Source organism: Notamacropus eugenii, chromosome 3, assembly GCF_028372415.1.
Source record: "Notamacropus eugenii isolate mMacEug1 chromosome 3, mMacEug1.pri_v2, whole genome shotgun sequence".
Lineage (NCBI taxonomy): Eukaryota > Metazoa > Chordata > Mammalia > Diprotodontia > Macropodidae > Notamacropus > Notamacropus eugenii.
The window spans coordinates 262,887,712-262,905,608 of record NC_092874.1 but is presented as its reverse complement, the minus strand read 5'-3'; the positions used below and the strand labels follow the sequence as shown (position 1 = coordinate 262,905,608).

General features: G+C 37.1%; 1 protein-coding gene across 14 annotated transcripts in view; it reads right to left on the bottom strand.

Annotated features, from left to right (window-relative positions):
- Positions 1–17,897, bottom strand: part of METTL25 (methyltransferase like 25) — a 141,565-nt gene that overhangs the window by 62,811 nt on the left and 60,857 nt on the right. For 7 of the 14 annotated variants that reach the window (XR_011977301.1, XR_011977298.1, XR_011977302.1 and 4 more), the window contains exon 6: positions 5,744–5,819. The exons of the other annotated variants lie outside the window; for them this stretch is intronic. Coding sequence is in view for 3 of the 7 variants with exons in the window: in XM_072655491.1 (XP_072511592.1) it covers positions 5,744–5,819 (76 nt within the window). In the remaining 4 variants the exon portion in view is untranslated. The remainder of the gene's footprint in view (positions 1–5,743; positions 5,820–17,897) is intronic. 14 annotated transcript variants of the gene reach the window in all.

Sequence of the window (17,897 nt, the reverse complement as noted above, 5' to 3'; positions counted from 1 at the left end):
TATCTCTACTCCCCACCTCCTCACCAAGTCATTTCTTATAACAAAGAATAAGAAAGAAAAGAACACAATTCAACAAAACTTCTCAACAGACCAAGAAAATCTGACAGCATCTGCAATGTTCCACATTCACACTATGGTATCAAATCAGTGCTCAATACAAAAGTATATAACATTATCCCTGCTCTTCAAGCACATTCTCATTTCAGAAGTGAAGTTTCATTATAATTGATAAACCTTTTGTATCTACTATATTCTGGGTTTTGCCCCTAGATGCTAGAGATAAAAAAAAGACAAACATGAAAAAGTCCCTACAGTCAAAGAGTTTTCTACTTGGGAAAAATATCATGTAAGATAAATGAAATACAGATGAAATAAATACAAAGCAATTTTTGGGGTGGCACTAAGAACTGGGAAAAGATCAGGGCAGGTTTAAACAGGGGGGAGGCCCTGAGGTGAGCACTGAAGGAATGGATATGGAGGTTAGGAGGGAGCGCATTCCAGACCTGCGTAAGAGCAAAGATAAAAGTTATAGAATGCTGTGTACAGAGAACAGGCTAGTTTGACACAAATTCAAATCCTGCCTCGAATACTTGCCACCTGTGTGGCTTCAAACAAATCACAGAAGCTCTTTCCATCACAGTTTCCTTATCAGTAAAATAAGGGGGTAGGATTCAGTGATTTTTATGGCCTTATCTAGCCCAGATCTATGATCCATCCTATGAGCTAATTGCCCCAGAGCAGCCCAGACCATGTTTCAATCCTGGGCATCTTTTTGCCACTTATCATGTTATGTGTACACAGTTCCATCTCCCCTTTCTTTTACTCTCTTGTTGCTATTTCTACCCTTTCCCCAATAGTGTGTAAGCTCCTTGAGAGCAGAGGCTATTTTGCTTTTGTCCTGATATCCAAAGTGCTCAACATGTTAATAAATGCTTCTAATTTGATAATTCTATCTACTTTTGAATATATATTCAAGCTTCATTTCTCTTTAGACATTTCCATTTGAATTTCATCATGCCCACAAAGACCTCATCATTCCACAAGATCTCATCACTCTTGTTACTCAAATTTCACCAATACCTTCTGTTCCTAGAACCCCTCTGAATGTTGGATGGAGTGGAGGGTACCTTTCAAATCTTTCAGTTAAGGAAGACTTAGAGGCCACCTACATCACTTCCCGTCTGCCTGCATTTCTTTGGACTTCATCATGCCCCTATAATGGGCACCTCCCTTTCCCCTTCCAGCTTCCTTTTTGTGTGTGGGCTTTCCCCACTGATTATAGGCAACTTGAGGTCATGGTCTGTCTTTATTTTTCCCCCTGTTGTATTCTCAACACTTAGCACAGTGTCTGATGTTTAATAAATGCTTACTGACTGACTCAATTATTTAAAGAAAAATGCCTTACTCTGACCCTATTGTCTCTTCTTGCCATTATTCAACAGAACTGAGATTTTTAGTTTTTGGTTCACTGTCAAAATTTTCAAAAGTCTATACCTTATCCCTTATATATCATAATATTCATATCATCATTTTTCATGACAACAAAAAACTGGAAATAAAGTAGATGTCCATCACTTGAAGAATGCCTGCTGAAATATGTTACTATATATTATAGTATAAAGATATATTATGCATAAAGATTAATATATATTTTATATAAATATATTACAATATGATACAAATTATAAATACATATATAAATGTAATATTAATATAAATGCAATAATGCTATTACTGCATCACAAGAAACTATGAAAACAGGGAATTCAGAGAAACACGGGAAAATATGACTGCATTAATGCAGAGAGAAGTAAGAAGAACCAGGAAAATAATATACACAAAGGCTACAAAACTGCAAATGAATAGAACACTAAATGGTAGGTAGACTCTGAGCTCCCTGAGGGCAGAGAATACCTTTTGCCTCTTTTTGTATCTATTCCTAGCTTAGCGCAGTGTCCAGCACTTAGTAGGTACTTAATAAATGTTTACTGTGACAAATCTTGGTCTTGGAATATGAATGATGAAACACATTTTTCTCTTCTCTGTAGAGAGAAAGCTAGGATACTAGAGGCACAGAATATTGCGTAATGAAGAGGGATGTATATTGATAAATTAATATGACAGAAAAAACAAATGGTCAATAAGTTTTAAATTATCTACTATTAATTGGTACTTACTAGCTGAATGACTGACTGGACTAATTACTTTATCTTTCTGGGTCTAAGTTCCTTCATATTTAGAAGGGAGTTGCTATCAAACGATTTTTAAGATTTCTTCCAGTTCCAGAAATAAGTAATGCTAGAAATAATACTAAAATTATTTAATATGAAATTCAATATGGGACTTCCATGCCATGACCTAACCTACGTTTCTGGCCCTGTCTGTCACTATTACCAATGATAATATATCCTCCACTCAAACTAGACCAGGCATTCCTAACCTAGGGTCTTGTAAACTTCTTTAAAAAAATTTTGAAAACTGCATTTCAATATAACTAGATTCTTTTGTAATCCTATGTATTTTATTTTATGCACTTAAAAATGTTATTCTCATAGGCTTCACCAAACTGCCAAAGGGGTTCGGGACATACCAAAAGGTTAACAACCCCTACACTAGACTATCAGTTTTGAGCATGCTCTGCACATCCCTTTGCTCATGCTGTACTTCTGTACTTTTGCTGAGAGGGATCCTACTCTTCTCCCTACTCTTCTCTCTACTCTTCTCCCTACTCCCTTATACAACCCTAACCCCAGACCCCAGCCCCTGCCTTCATTTCTGTCAAAATGCTATTATTCAAAGTTCAGGTCAAGTGTAACTTCCTTTATGAAGTGTTCTCTAGTCTCAACCAAAATAAATCACTTTCTCTTCTTTTTTCATAATCCTAACAGGTTCCACAGGTTGAATTATCATATTTATATAGAATGACTTCCAGACCTAAATATTCAGCCGTGTGTCTCCTGAGCTCCAGTCTTATATTACTAACTGGCCATCAGATATCTGAAAGTCAGTCTCTTCAAAATAAAATCCCTCTCTTCCCTTTCACCAAATTATCCCTCCTCAAAACTCTCCCATTTCTGTCCTGTGTACCACCGACCTTAAAGGCATCCAGAATCTCATCTTCTGTTCTTTCTTTTCCATAAATCATAATAACTAAACAATTGCCAAATCTAACTGATTCTACCCAATAACTCTCACAGCTGTCTTCTCCCTATTCACACGCTGCTAAACTAGTTTGAATACTTATCAGTTCTCATCTGGAATACTGCACCAGCTTCCTAAACAGTGTGTCTATCTGTCTCTTCCTCTCTCTCAAGTTCTCTTTCTTTCGTAATTTGCCCTCTACACAGCTGCCAAAGTGACATTCCTAAGTACACTTTGATCAACTCAAAACTCGTCAAAATAAAAAAACAAAAAGCAAACAATGCCTCTCTTGTACAAATTTTCCCCCGTCCACTCAAACTGGACTGTGTGCTGCTCCCCACATGCAAAATAATTCTTAGAACATATGACCTCCTCATCTTCAGCTCTTAGAAATCCTAGCATCCATCAAAATTCAACTCGTGTTACCTAATATAGGAGGCTTATCTTGATCAAGTGCTCTGATGCCCTCATGATTCCTCCTGCCAATTATCCTGCATTTAGTTTGTATGAATATGTATATCTGTGTATGTATATGTGACTGTCGCTAGAAGAATGTTAGTTCCTTGATGACCAAAGAATGTCTTTGTATGAACAAGGTCTAACATAGTGACTGACATAACGGATACTTAATAAATGCTTGCTGACATACACAACATACACACATGCACGTGTGTGTGTATGTAGGTATGTATGTATAAAGACCCAAAAGCCACTCCTCAACAGATAAATGATAAAAGGATATGGATAAAGATATCAAAAGAATTCCAAACCATTAAGAGACATACAAAACAATGCTAAAAAATCACTAATACTAAGAGAGATACAAATCAATACAATCCTGAGGTTTCATATCACACCCTGAAAATGGGCAAAGATGACAAAAAAAGGAAAGAGTCGATGTTGGAGGGGTTGGGGAGCAAAGGCACACTGACAGAGCCATGAATAAGCACTTTTGGGAAAGTAATTTGGAACTATGCAAATAAAGTTGACTAAAATGTCCATACCTTTTGACTCAGAGATTCTGTTACCAGGTTTCTATCCCAAGGTGGCATGTATGTGTATACATGTATATATGTGTGTATATACACATATGTGTATATATATGTATACACATGTATGTATATATGTGTGTATATACACATATGTGTATATATGTATACACAAACATATATGTATGTCTATGCTACATTGAGTTAGGATCCATCCCATCCCATAAGGCTCACACTTCTTGGATGGATCAAAGTATAGGTGTGCATGAGTTCTGGAAGTTATTGGTTCTATATGGCTGTTCTATTGAACAACCAGTCTTCAAAGATATAAACTACATGTGAACAAATTCTTAAATAATTAGGCATGAAGTGCTTTTGATCAAATGTCTGATTGATAGAAATACACAGAAAATATATTGGGATTAGTTATGAGACACACCTGTGTATCAGAGAAAGGACTGCTTTAGGAGGCAGAATCTTGCACCTGTAACAAGAGAAAGTCCTTCTTCTTACCTGCCCTTTTCACCAGAAGATGATCTTATGAAATTCAATAGGATAAAAGATTTGGACTCAGTGTCAACAGTAATGTTACAGGAAGAGCAGTAATTGATGGCCCGTGTATGTATCAGGAGTTTAGAGACACACTGAACACAAATTAGATAGCCTGAGGAAAAGCACCTTTCAGCGTTCTATGAGGGCAGTGATCCTCTGAGCACAGTAGAGAACTACACTTTGGGAGAGCTTCACGAGGACTCCACAAAGTGAGAAAAAAGAATCCCATTAAACCAGGAGACATGAGTTACTTCTTTGCTACTAATTCTCTGTAAGCTGGAGCCCATTTTCCTCTGGATGTGGTATATACTTGTGGGAGAGTGTGTCCCATAATTTTCTATCAACTGTTACACTAATAAATCGCTCTTTCTAATAGCTAATTAAGTCAGGCCATCTGATAATCAAGAGAGAACATATTAGATTGGGGCTCATGAGCAACAGTTTAAGAAACCTCTACTATCTTAGAGATACCTCTATAACCATAAAAAGTAGGGTAGTCAGCTACCCCCAGGGAATCTCCCATGCCAAAGTGAATGACAGTTGCAGGGAGCAAGCTCAAAGTGGGGGTCACACTTGTATACAATACACATCTTCTTCAGGGCAAGGACTGTGCCTATGCTTATCTGTTTCCCACTGCAAGTAACAGTGTGTCCTACACATAGCAGGGCATCAATACGTGTTAACTGAAATGTTACTTAACTGAAGGAAGAGCAAACAGACTTTTCTCCGATACTGTTACATTTACAAGTTGGTATTATGGAAGTAAATAGTTCTAATACACATTTCAAATTTTTCTCACAACAGCCCAGTCTGGTAGAAAACTTAATCATTATTATCCCTTTTTTCCAGAGGAGGAATCTGATCTTCCTAGACATTAATTAGACTTTTCCATTGTTAAACAGCTAGCAAGGACCCTACATGAAATCTGAACTGACATTACCCAATGATAGATCAAGCACTATTTGCATTTCAAAACAATGCATGGCCTAATTGAAGTTTTTTAATGTCCTAAGAGTATTAATTCATTCATCTTCTGAGGATGAGGACAAATGCAATCTCACCTGTGAAGTGGGTGGATGGCAGTACACAATGTCTCCACTCTACTGCACCAACTTCTTATAATTCTGGCATAACAATCTGTGGGTATGGAGGAATTTATTGTAGAATCCAATAATTATGAAGTCTTTAGGAGTATTTTTTTAAATATCTTAAAGGTACTTTGGCTGCTCTTTCCTGTTTGCCAATAAAAAAGAGGAATCTCTAGAAAAGGAAAAAAATCTTGGTAAAATATGAAAAAGAAACAAAAGACTGAAAATAAAGCTGGTACCAATAACAGCCAGATCCAATGTATTTTTCACAAAGAAATAACGCTAGCTACATGTAAACATACTAGGCCCCAGAAATAGTATCCGCAAGATGCTGGGGGAAAACATATCTTTTTGAAAAAAAGAACAGATATAGCCCTAGGCCAATTTAACAATCTGGAAAAAGCAGCAATATGGATGTTCAAAAAAAAAAAAAAAAAGGATGTACAAGAAACCTTTAAAAAAAAGTTCTGTTACTGAATATATTTGAATAAATAACCCTTCCCCTGCCAAAATTCCCAACAACACACCTGAAATTACTTGAAAACTTTGATACGGACTTAAGTAGTCTGGAAAAAATGTTACCCCATATTTTAAAAAATGCTTTGTACTCTGTGTAATGCATGAAAGCTCAATAGTTGAAGATACATCTTTAAAGTGTTTGAATTTATATTGTTAGGATCTTTCATAATCGCAGATAAGCAGAGGAAAAAAAAGTCTCACCATGCTTAATAAGCCCCAGTTTGACACAAGAGATAGGGAGAAAATTCATTTGAAGGGGATAGGACAAATGAACATCTTAATGTCTTATCGTTCCTTTCACCATTAAAAAACACAGTTAAAAAGTGAACTCTAGAAAGACAATTCCAGCTAATTGCAGAAAATCTTATTATAGCTCTACAAGAACATGGCCTTTCTCTTATTTTTCTCTGGATTATTCCTCAATCACCTGGCATGGCCTCATGTGAATAGTATATGTTCAATAAATATTTGTAAAAAAATGAATAAAATATACCACATTCAGAAAATGTAGCTTCCTCTGATGGAATCATAAGGTGGGTATGAAAGGAAATAGAGTGCCTAATTAGACCAGCAGAGTGAGCACACGGTTCAAATGATTGAACCACATGATTAGATTTGGTTCTTTCCTAATAACTGAATATAGGGGCAGGAAATGGATGAGTCATTTTACTGGTATAGGGTACCGCTGGCGGAGGAATTTCTCTCTTTCTCTCTCTCCCCCTCTCTCTCTCTTTGTCTCTGTCTCTCTTTCTATTTCTCTCTCTCTCTCTCTCTCTGTCTCTCTCTCCATCTCTCTGTCTCTGTCTCTCTGTCTCTGTCTCTCTCTCTCCCCCTCCCCCAATGCAGGTATCACCTGCTCTACCATTTATTTTCTTAGGGAGGTGCCCAGCAAACTGACTGAATAACTGGCTTGCCCAGGGTTCCAAAGCCATAAGGTGTCACAGGCTGAACTTGAACCCAAGGGTTCCAGGCCTTGAGGCTGGCTCTCTAACAACTGCCCTACAGATAGCTAAAACCAAACCAAAACAACAAAAAAATGACCACCTTCATGACCTTTATTGAGGGAAACAATTTCTATTGTATTAGAAACTTGGATTAAAAATGAAATGGAATTAGAAGGAATCATGCATTAAAATATTAAAGGAAAGAATAACAGACACTCAATTTTTTTTGAAAGCAAAAGGGCTTTATGGAAACCAGCATGCATCTGTAAAAATGTAATTTGTGTCTGACAAATTAGAAATGTGATATGCTCTCTTAAGGATAATGCTGCTCTGTGTGTAATCTTAATGATCCTGCACTGACTTCTACACATTTGTCCTTCTCTATCCTACAGGAATATTTTGGCTGAAATAAAAGACCTTGTACCAATAATATTATTATAAACTAGTGGCATATGGCCACCTCTAGCAAACATCAGCAGGTGTACAAATGTTCTATACTGCAGTTTAAAAACCCATAATGTTGATACAAAGAAATGGAGGACAGAATTTTACACAATGATTTGGGACCTGTAAACTAGAGTGAAGAGTTCAGCAGACATACTCTCAAGCAAGACATGGATCTAAATGTTACCTGAGAGACATCCAGGGAGACATTCATGGATTGGTTCAAGGCTTGGAAAAAAAATATTCAGAACCTAACAGATGAAACTCAAACAGTTATGTGTTCTGGTAGTTAGTTGTCATTCTGATCAGAGTTGGTATTAATAAACAATGGGAAAAGAACATTGAACTTCTCATATCAAGACACTCCAATCTTCAGTGGAGGTGGTATTAAGCAGAAAAAATGGTGGAAAGAAAGGAGAAGAGAAATGGAAAAGAGAAACAAAGGCAATGGGAAATTCACAAATGGGATTAACTGAGCTTGGCTATTTATGACAATAATGGTATTGACCCTAAGAATGCTTTTGCCACACTGGCAATTTTGAATTTGCTGTTTTGGACTTAAAAGTTCATTAATATATGTGGATTGCCTATAAAGCAGTGAAACAGAATGTGAACAAATGTACCAAAACCAATACACAAAAAGTAAAAGATGTCATTCAAATATCACATTTGGAGACTTTTCACTAAAGATCACAGAATCATTCAGAAATGTGGAACTGGCAGGATTCTCAGGAGACTTCAAATCCAACCCTTTATTTTATAGATGAGGAAACTAATACCCTACTGTCCCAAAAGGACTTCAGCTTATGCCCTCTAATCCTCAGTGTACTTTCCACTCTATCACTCAAGACATCTTTGGAATTGCCTTTGGAGACAACTCACAAATGACACAAGAAAATCAATCACATTAACTAAGTAGAACTGTGGCATGATGTACTGAATAATGGACGTTTAATCATGAAGATATGTATTCAAACTCCATCTTTGCATTTACTGGCCAATGATGGGCCAATTACTTAACATACATGAGCTTCTGTGTATTCCTCTATAAAATGAGGAGCATACTGCCTGCATAATTTACCTAATGGTATGGATGTGAAACTCAAAGAAGATTATGCGTGTGTGTCTGCACATGCACACACACAATCTAGACATATAATACATGAGCATATCTATGCAAATATGTATGTATGTTGAGCATATATGTGTATGTGTGTGTATATTTTTTTCAACCTTAGAGTACTTCTCATTATCATAAGGATGTGTTGCTGTCTTACAATGGCATTAATCAGCTGGTTCAACCTCCTTATTTATTGAATCTGATTCTGAATAATCCTCTGGCTGCTTTGAAAAAGTCAAGTCTACTCTCAAAGGACAAAAATGCAACTCCCATTGAGGATATAAAAGAATGCTTGGAATGCAAATAAAAGAGTGGCAATATTTTATTAAGCTGTGACATCATCAAAAGAATGTCACTTCACAAGGTGATTACTTTGAAGGTGACACCATTCTTCTGGATGTAAATGTCCTGGCAGTGCTATTAAAATTTGTTTTTAGGGCCACATCTAGCTTATTCTACCTTTTTCTCCACTCCAAAAGCACATTTTCTACATTCAAATGGTTAGATTTATTTTTAACCAAAATGGAAGTACACTAATTGACTCATGTATTTCCAAATACTGCTAAAAAGCCATGTGCCATTCATTATTTTCATAATATAGGTGATCTGGTTTTAATTATACAATACTGCCTATACAATCAGGCCAGTGCTTAATCAGACACTTTCCATAAACAAGACAGTTTTCAGAGTGCATGTGGCTTATTACCTTAGAATGGCCTGAGGAGAATCTGTAGCCCTTGGTGTAATCTTATTTAAATTACAGTCTTTTTAAAGGATGGATACATAAACTATTTTCCTAAGGAGAAAAACTAGACTGATTGTGCTGTAAATGGTAATCTCAGAAATTCATCTCTATCTTCTGGGTGGCCTTTCTAAATGTTGCTAATATTAATACAATTGAAACTTCCTCGGTTGCCACAAAGTTCTCATCTCAAAAGTTTGACTTGCATTTAATGAGTTTATCTGGTTTCCAATAATAATGATAATAACAGACTTGCAAAACACCACGTTATTTCATTTGATCTTCATAACAATCCTGTGAGCTGAGTTGTTGCTGGTTTTGTTCAGTCATTTCAGTTGGGTCTGACTCTCTGTGACCCTATTTGGAGTTTTCTTGGCAAAGATATTGCGGTGGTTCTCCATTTCCTTCACCAGCTCATTTTACAGATGAGGAAACTGAGGCAAACAGGATTAAGTGACTGGCAACTAGTACATGTCTGAGCTAAGAGAACTCAGGTGACGCCTGGCCCACTGTTCTTTTCACTGCACCATCTAGCTATCCTCCTGTGAGCTAGATGTTCATTATTATCATCTCCCGAATGATGAAGAGTCAGAGGAAGGCTATACTACATATAGGCAAATGGTGAAATCAGGGACAGGAAGTTGCCCCGTTGAGCTAGAGTGTAGAGCATACAGAGGGGGGTCATATGAGATAAAGGATAAGGTTAGAATGGGAGGGTGGCATCAGAATACAGATAGCCCAGAACGCCAAGGAAAGAGCATTTGGTTGTCCTTGGTAAGCAATAAGGAGACACTAGATTTTGGAACAAAGTAGGTACATAAACAGATCTACTGCATATTTCAGATAAATCTGGCTGTGGATTGAATGCCAGAAGAGAAGGGAGGAATGAAGATCTATAAAGAAACTACTGCCATAGTACAAATGAAGGAAGCAGCATGTGTCAGGGCGTGGGAAGACCTGGGTTCAAACACCACTTTAGAAACCTTTCAGCTGAGTGACCCCAAACAAGTCACTCACATCTCTCAGTCGGATTTATGGTCTCTAAGGTACCTTCTCCCAGTGCATCCTGGACCATTTCCAGTCATCCTGATGAATCTGGGTCACTGGACCCAGAAAGCTCAGGAGGAGAAAGTGAGGCTATGACCTTGCACAGCCCTCTCTCACTCAAAACAAAGTCCAGTGCAAGTCATGTCATCATTTCTCTGATGTCATGGTCCTCTTGAAAACGAAGGACTAACACAACCCTCTAGATGTATATCTATTATCCAGTGTCTGTAAAAGAGAGAAAGAAGAGGGACAAAAGTGGAGTCAATAAGACTGGAGAGCTGAATGGGTAAGAGAGGTGATGGAGAGGGAAGGATCAACAGGATAACAAGCTGGAAACAATGGGTGGCAGCACCGCTGGCAGAAAGAGCAAAACCAGAAGAATATTTGAGGAGGAAAGACAATACGTTTTGTTAGATGCACTGACTTTGATGGGTTGGTGAGATATCTAGATTAGCATGTTTTGGAGTAGTTGAAAAATGCGAGTCCAGAGCTCAGAGCTATAGATCAGGATTTAGGAGTTACCTCCCATTTTTAAAAGTCCATGGAGACTGCAGAGTATCCTTCCTTACCTGTATAGCATCTCCTCAACCAGTGAAACCCAGTTAATATAAAATAATTTCATGTTCTATCCACAATGACATTACTAATTATGTACTATATTTGAAGGCACAGAAATTCTCACTGAAACTTCTTTAAATTTCCATTTAAATGGCCTGTACTACATCAAAAATGAAATTATGGCAATTTATTTTCAACATACACTTGGAACAAATCTAGGAAATAATTTCATTTTTTTAGATTCTGAAACTTAAGATAATATCAAAATATTATGAGTTCTAGACCTGTTGTTGGGCAGTTGTTTCTGAAGGTTTGTGACAGCATTGGGGATTTTCTTGTAAGGAAAATTAGGGAAATTAGAAGGATTAGGAAAGTAAGTGGTTAATTGTGAGACCTGAGTAAACCACATTGACTCTATCTTGTGACTTAGTTTTGGGGCTAGCTTGGTTCCATTTCTATTCAATTAGGTGGTTAGTCCAATTTTTGTCTTGTAAGAAAACTTTATTCAACTGTGGGAATCAGAAGAAAATCTTACCGCATTGCTTGAACCTAGCCGTGTGTGGCTGGGAAACTGGACTACCTCTCCATGATGCTTGAAGACCCTTAACCAAGGACCTAGGTTCAGCTGACCAGAAACGGAGTCACATTCAAAGACTGATGCATCTCAAGCAATCCTTCTATCTTATCTGAAAACTGGCTCTATAGTGGTCAATGAGTTATTGGTGCCATGGCCCTTTGATTAAAGATAAACACTTGGGAGGAATGGGACAGCTTTGTTTCTGAATTTAGGGAATTGTACCTCCTAATTTAGAAAGTCCCCAATCTCTCCTCCAATCAGAAATCCGATTACCTAATATTGTATTATTTCCTTTTAATTAATTAGCCTTATTTGATTCTTTTTAATGCATAAAAGTCTGTCTCTTCCTGTATCTAGGGTCCAGTTCTAAGTTAAGGAGGTCTGGTCCCAATTTGTTAGGCAACTGGCATGGATTGCTTAATAAACTGATATGCTCAGAAGATCAAACCTTTATTTTCCTCAGTCATTTAATCTGTTACCCACAACACTTGGCAAAGATGCTGGAGTGGTTTGCCATTTGCTTCTTCAGATCATTTTACAGACGAGGAAATTGAAACAAATAGGGTTAAGTGACTTGCTCAGGGTCACACAGCTAGGAGTGTCTGAGGCCAGATCTGAAGTCATAGAGATTAGTGTTCCTCAACCTCAGACTCAGAACTTTATCCATAACACCACCTAGCTCCTCAATCTTGACCCTGCTACAATGCACAATGAAAATTAACAAAACCAAAAAAAGCCTCCATACCCTATAAAATCAGAAGCAACTATAAGCATGTTATACGTATAACATTCCCAAATTATGAAAAGAATCCTAGGTAATAAGTTTAAATACAACTGAACCACCAACTTTAAGTGTCTATAATATCACTAAATTATGTAACCAATGGGTGCTGATTTTTTTCTAAACTGTTTTAATGGCTACTTCCAAACAACTTAGATGTAGAAGTAGTTTTTTTTATTTCATTTTATTTTCTTTACTTCAGTAGTTGTAGTGGGAAGGAAATTTTATTAGTTTCATTAAGGTAAAAAAAAATTGGCCTTGGTTTTGCGGGTAGCCACCAGTTGATTTTTTTTAGTGTAGTCCAAATTTAATGAGGTAAAAGGAAATGTAAAGAAATCCTGTGAGAGAAACATATTTATTTTTCCATAAAGGATGTAGGTGAACATTGTCATTACTAAATCTTGCAATTATTTCCATGTTACTCCTTCCAAGATTCTTTTGAGGCTTATTAAAGAATTGCTATTACATAGACATTGCATATTATCTTTTGAGTGTGCTATCTAACTTGCTACCATAGTGAAAGTGATTTTATGGGTAACAATAATAATAAATAGATTTCTTTTACTTTCAATAGAAATATGATTTTCAGTATGAAAATGTATATCATCACATGTGTCTTTCACAGCATAAAATGGTCACCAGGGCTTTCCCAATGGTTTTCTGCAATGGATCTCTCTCAATTAGTTTGTATTCCTCAAACTTCAGTACAAGATGCAGTTGTTTCATTCCTTCTTATTCTTAGTAATCTTAGGGATATGTTTTCCAGAATTCCCTTCACTGTGTGGTGGTCAATACAATCCAAGATCAAGGAAAGAATAATGAACAGAAGATTAATGGGGAGAGGAAAGGAAGAATTTCTTCTTCCATCTCAAAACTTGCTTTTTTCACAATCTGTAAAAGCCAGAGCAGACAAAGGCACAGGTCACAAAAGTAATTCAGGAACCTTTACTCTTTAAAGAAGCACACTGCTCAAATTCAAAAGAAAAGAAATGTTGTTCTGCCAAGACTATATTAGTTCAGTATCCATTTTATAATTAGTCAATATTTCAAGTAGAAGAACCCAAGTTCTGCTCATTGAGTAATAAAATAATTTTTAAAATGTGAGAAATTTCCCAGTTCTAAAAATAGGGTTAAGCTTTAAGAAAGTTGCTTAACACTATGTTGCACATTTTATTGGAACATTATATTACTTTTGGTGCTTGTATATGTAGAATTATTTGAAAAGATACCTATTATGCTAAATAAGCTACAAAATGTTCTACATATAATTCCTTATTGTTAATGAGCTGGGTTTAACTGGAAAAATCCTGGTTTGTATTTTATAGACTCTTTCAAACAAATTGAAACTAGAACTTTCACTTAATCATATAATTTTCCAGACAGAAGAACTTTTAGACATCATTTAAGTTTCTTAATTTTTAATGCATTTTACTTAAAGTTCCATCTTTGGAACTCTTCCTCCTCCATACTCTTGCCCTTTTTACGTATGTGCCTCCCATACCTACATTTGCAACCTCTATTGCTCCCAAAGCTTCTGGCACTCATTTCTCAGTGTGTGCTAGACCATGCAAGCTGAACACTGCACCAGCAGTAAGTCTAAAATCTGAATCCTTTATCTTCCCTCTAATAACTATTCCTCTCCTCGACTTTTCTATTTCTGTCGTTGACAGGAATATCTTCTCACTCACTTAGGCTCAACACCTTGGAGTCATCACTGGCTTATCCCTTCCTCCTCATGTCACAAATCCAATTGGTTGTCATTATACCTGTGCAATATTTCTCACATTTGGCCAGCAGGGTCAACTTCCACTCCCAATAAACTCTAGTTCATGTCTTTCTTCCTTGCCTTGATGATACTGAAATGTTCATGGTTCTCTTCAACTGCCTGACCATTCTTTGTGAGTCACCTATGGTCCATCTTTTTCTTCCCAACTACTAGGAAAGACTGTCCTCTAAGGCTGTGTCCTGAGCATTTCTCTTCTGTCTCTACACTCTGTCCCTTGGCAATGTCTTCTACAACCACAGATCCAATGATCAATTCTTCAGAGATGATTCCAAAAATCTATATAATTCAGCACAGCTCCCTAAGCTCCAGTCCCACATTTTCAACTGCTTTTCATCACCTTCACTTGCATGTTTAGATGGTAAAGCTCAGTGTGTCCAAAACTGAATACATCATTTTCTTCTTACGCAGCCCAATTCTCTATTTCTGTTGATGCTACCATCATGCTCCCAGTAGTCCGTCAGGTTTGAAACCTCAAGGACATCTTTGATTCTTCCTTTAATTGCCTCTTACCTGACAACTAAATTCTTTTTAATACTGCTTTAATATCTCTTGCATTCATCCCCTATATGCTCCAAGAATATGGCCATCACCCTACTTTAGGTCAGGTTCTCATTACCCCTCCTCTGGTATTTTAATGATTTTCTTAATGGTCTCTTCTTTCTCATCTTCAAAGACTATATCACACAGCAGACAATGAACCCACATGACCAAGTAACTTCCCATTCAAAAACCCCCACTGGACCATAGGGTAACTGAATACAACAAGCTTTTACTGAAAGGTGCTATGCTAGGTGCTAAAGATAAAATCTGTTCAAAAAGTTTCTGCCCTCAAAGACTTACATTCTATAGGGGGAATACAGCATTAAACTGGAAAGTAAATACAAAATAATATGATGGAGAAGAGACAACTAATAAGTAGGGGATCAGGAAGTGACTCTTATAGGAGACAGTACCTGATCTGAGCCTCCAAGGAAGCTAAGGGTTCTCAGAGAGGGTCGAGAGGAGGGACATTAATCCAGACATGTAGGGCATTGTGTACAGAGATCGAGGCAGACTCTGAAGTTAGAGAACAGCAAGTACAACAGCTGGGCTTAAAAACAGTGGGCATGACGAGTAATATTATGAAAAAAGTGTGGAGAGGTGAGCTGGATCCCAAAGGCAGTGGGCTTTAAATAATGAGTAGAAGTAATTGTATAGAATGCAATAAATATATATGGTATATAATGAAAAACCCCAATTCTAACATGTAAGGACTTTTCCCATCTAGTTCTGGTCTTTTTTTCACCCACTATTCTTTCCTTTACAAGTCTTGGCAACAGATTAAAGATGGAGCTGGGGCTGGGGCTGGGGGGTGGGGTGGGAGTGAGGATTTAGGAAAGACACCCAGATTGCACTTGGGTGTCTGAGAAGATGGTGCTGCCCTCTATGATATAGATAAGAAAGTTCAGAAGAGTGGAGAGAGTTCAGGAAAAAGGCAAATGATTTTTTTTTTTTTTGATATCAAAGTCTTAGATATCTTATTGTGATGAGGAGATGATCCTCAGTATTCAAAGGCTATGCCATGAGCGCCACTTCTGACAGGGAGAGGAACCAGGCTAGCTATCTCTTCACTTCCCACTGGGCTGCACTCTTTTGGACTTTTCCATCATGACCACCCCCTTTCTCCCAAATTAGACTGTAAGTTCCTTGAAGGCTGGGACTATCTTTTTCATATCTGTATCTCTAGCACTCAGCACAGTGCCCGGCACATGGTAGCTGTTTTGATTGCTCCTACTATCCTTGAAAGGCTTTCAGGAAAGTCCCAACAGCAGAACATGCAGTATGCATAGCCACATCACAAGCAGGCCTACCTCAGTAAGGAATTCTGTGGTCATGACACCTCATTTTGATTTTTGTTGTCATTCATTAATTTAAAAAATACTTTTAGCAGTGCCATCATGAGTACAACCTCAAACTGGATTTAAGAAATGAATGCCTACTTAGAAACTGTGTAGCCTGCAGATTTCTTACAGGGAAATGGGAGCCTTGGGACTCTTAAGTCAGATAAATAAAAACTCTCAATGAACTTATTAACTTCTAACTTTTAAAAGCTTGTAAATATAATGAAAGGAAATGAAAAAGATTCAAAAGAAGGCATACTTTGTTTTCAAAAGGGTGCTACAAATAAATTAAGTTTTGGAGACAACTGAGGACTCCTAAACCAAGTGTTATATAGAGTAACTCCTGAGGCAAAGTTCTAACTGAACAGTCATTCCTTGTTTGAACATTTGAACATTTGAATGTTCTGTCAAAAATGTGAAAATAACAGTCTTTGAGAAGTATTGTAGACTTTTTATGTCATATTGGATGTCCTTCTTAGCTGCTCAGGTAATTTCTTGTTTATTTGTTTAGATGTCATTTAGTCAATTAAAAAATTCCTTAATTTGCTCTGAAACCACAATTTCTATGGTTCCTGTACTAAGTGTGAATTGTATTTCATGACATGAATTTGAATGTGGTTTCTGTCCCATTTTCCTGCATACCGTAAGTGAACAAAAACTGTATGGAGGCCTTTAACAAGTTCTTTTCAGAAAGGCAAACAACTTTAGACAATGAGTATATTGAAAAAAAATTAATACTGTGGAATTTCTTCTTGGTTTTAGCATGTTAAAGGTAAGGATAAGCATGATAGTTTTTTAATCATATAAATTACATCCATTTGTCTCATATGATAGAAAAGAAGGCATTTGATAGGTGTGAAGTAAATTCAATTCACTGGACAAGTCAAAAGCTGTGTGTGTGTGTGTGTGTGTGTGTGTGTGTGTGTGTGTGTTTAAGTCATAACAGCTTGCCTTAAGTAAGTTCCAGCCTCCTTGTCAGCTTTAATGGCCCAATATAATAAAGATGAGTAAAGCTAGAAAGACATCCAAATACAGTGAAGGATGGGCCTGGCATGCTACGGTCCATGGGGTCACGAAGAGTTGGACACGACAACAAAAAGCTACAAGTCTATTTTGGCCTGGGCTGATGAGCTGGTGCAGCTTGAGGGAGTCTAGGATCTGATTTCTCAGTTCCTTAGATCTGGAACCTCAGCGTTCCATAAATCTGGGGGTAATCAGGTCCTAAGGAAACTAGTTCAAGCCATTCATTTCATGTAACTCTGAAAACAAAAGATATAACTGCAAAACTCAATCTAGATATTTTCATCATCTGCTTTGGGCACCATTTTCCTTTGGACAAGCTGGTGACACAGTGACAAAATCTTCAACATTACATGACAAGCATCATCTTTCTGTTTATCCTTCTAATTACCACACTTATCCATCTTTCAAAATATTCTTAGCATAATCAGCTGCCAAAGCTTGTCATTTCTACCTCTATGACAACTCTGGTGTACTACCATATTAATCCCCAAAACAGCCTCCTAGATGATTTTCCTGTCTCAGCTTTCTTACTACTTCATAGTTCATCCTATGAAAATTCTATCAAAATGGGATTCCTTACGTACAGACTTGGTGATATCACTCCTTTGATCAATCAGTTTCAATTCTACAATCTCTAGGGGGAAAAAACAAAACAAAACAAAAATACACACTCCTATGATTAGCTTTTAGAATTCTGTGTAACTTG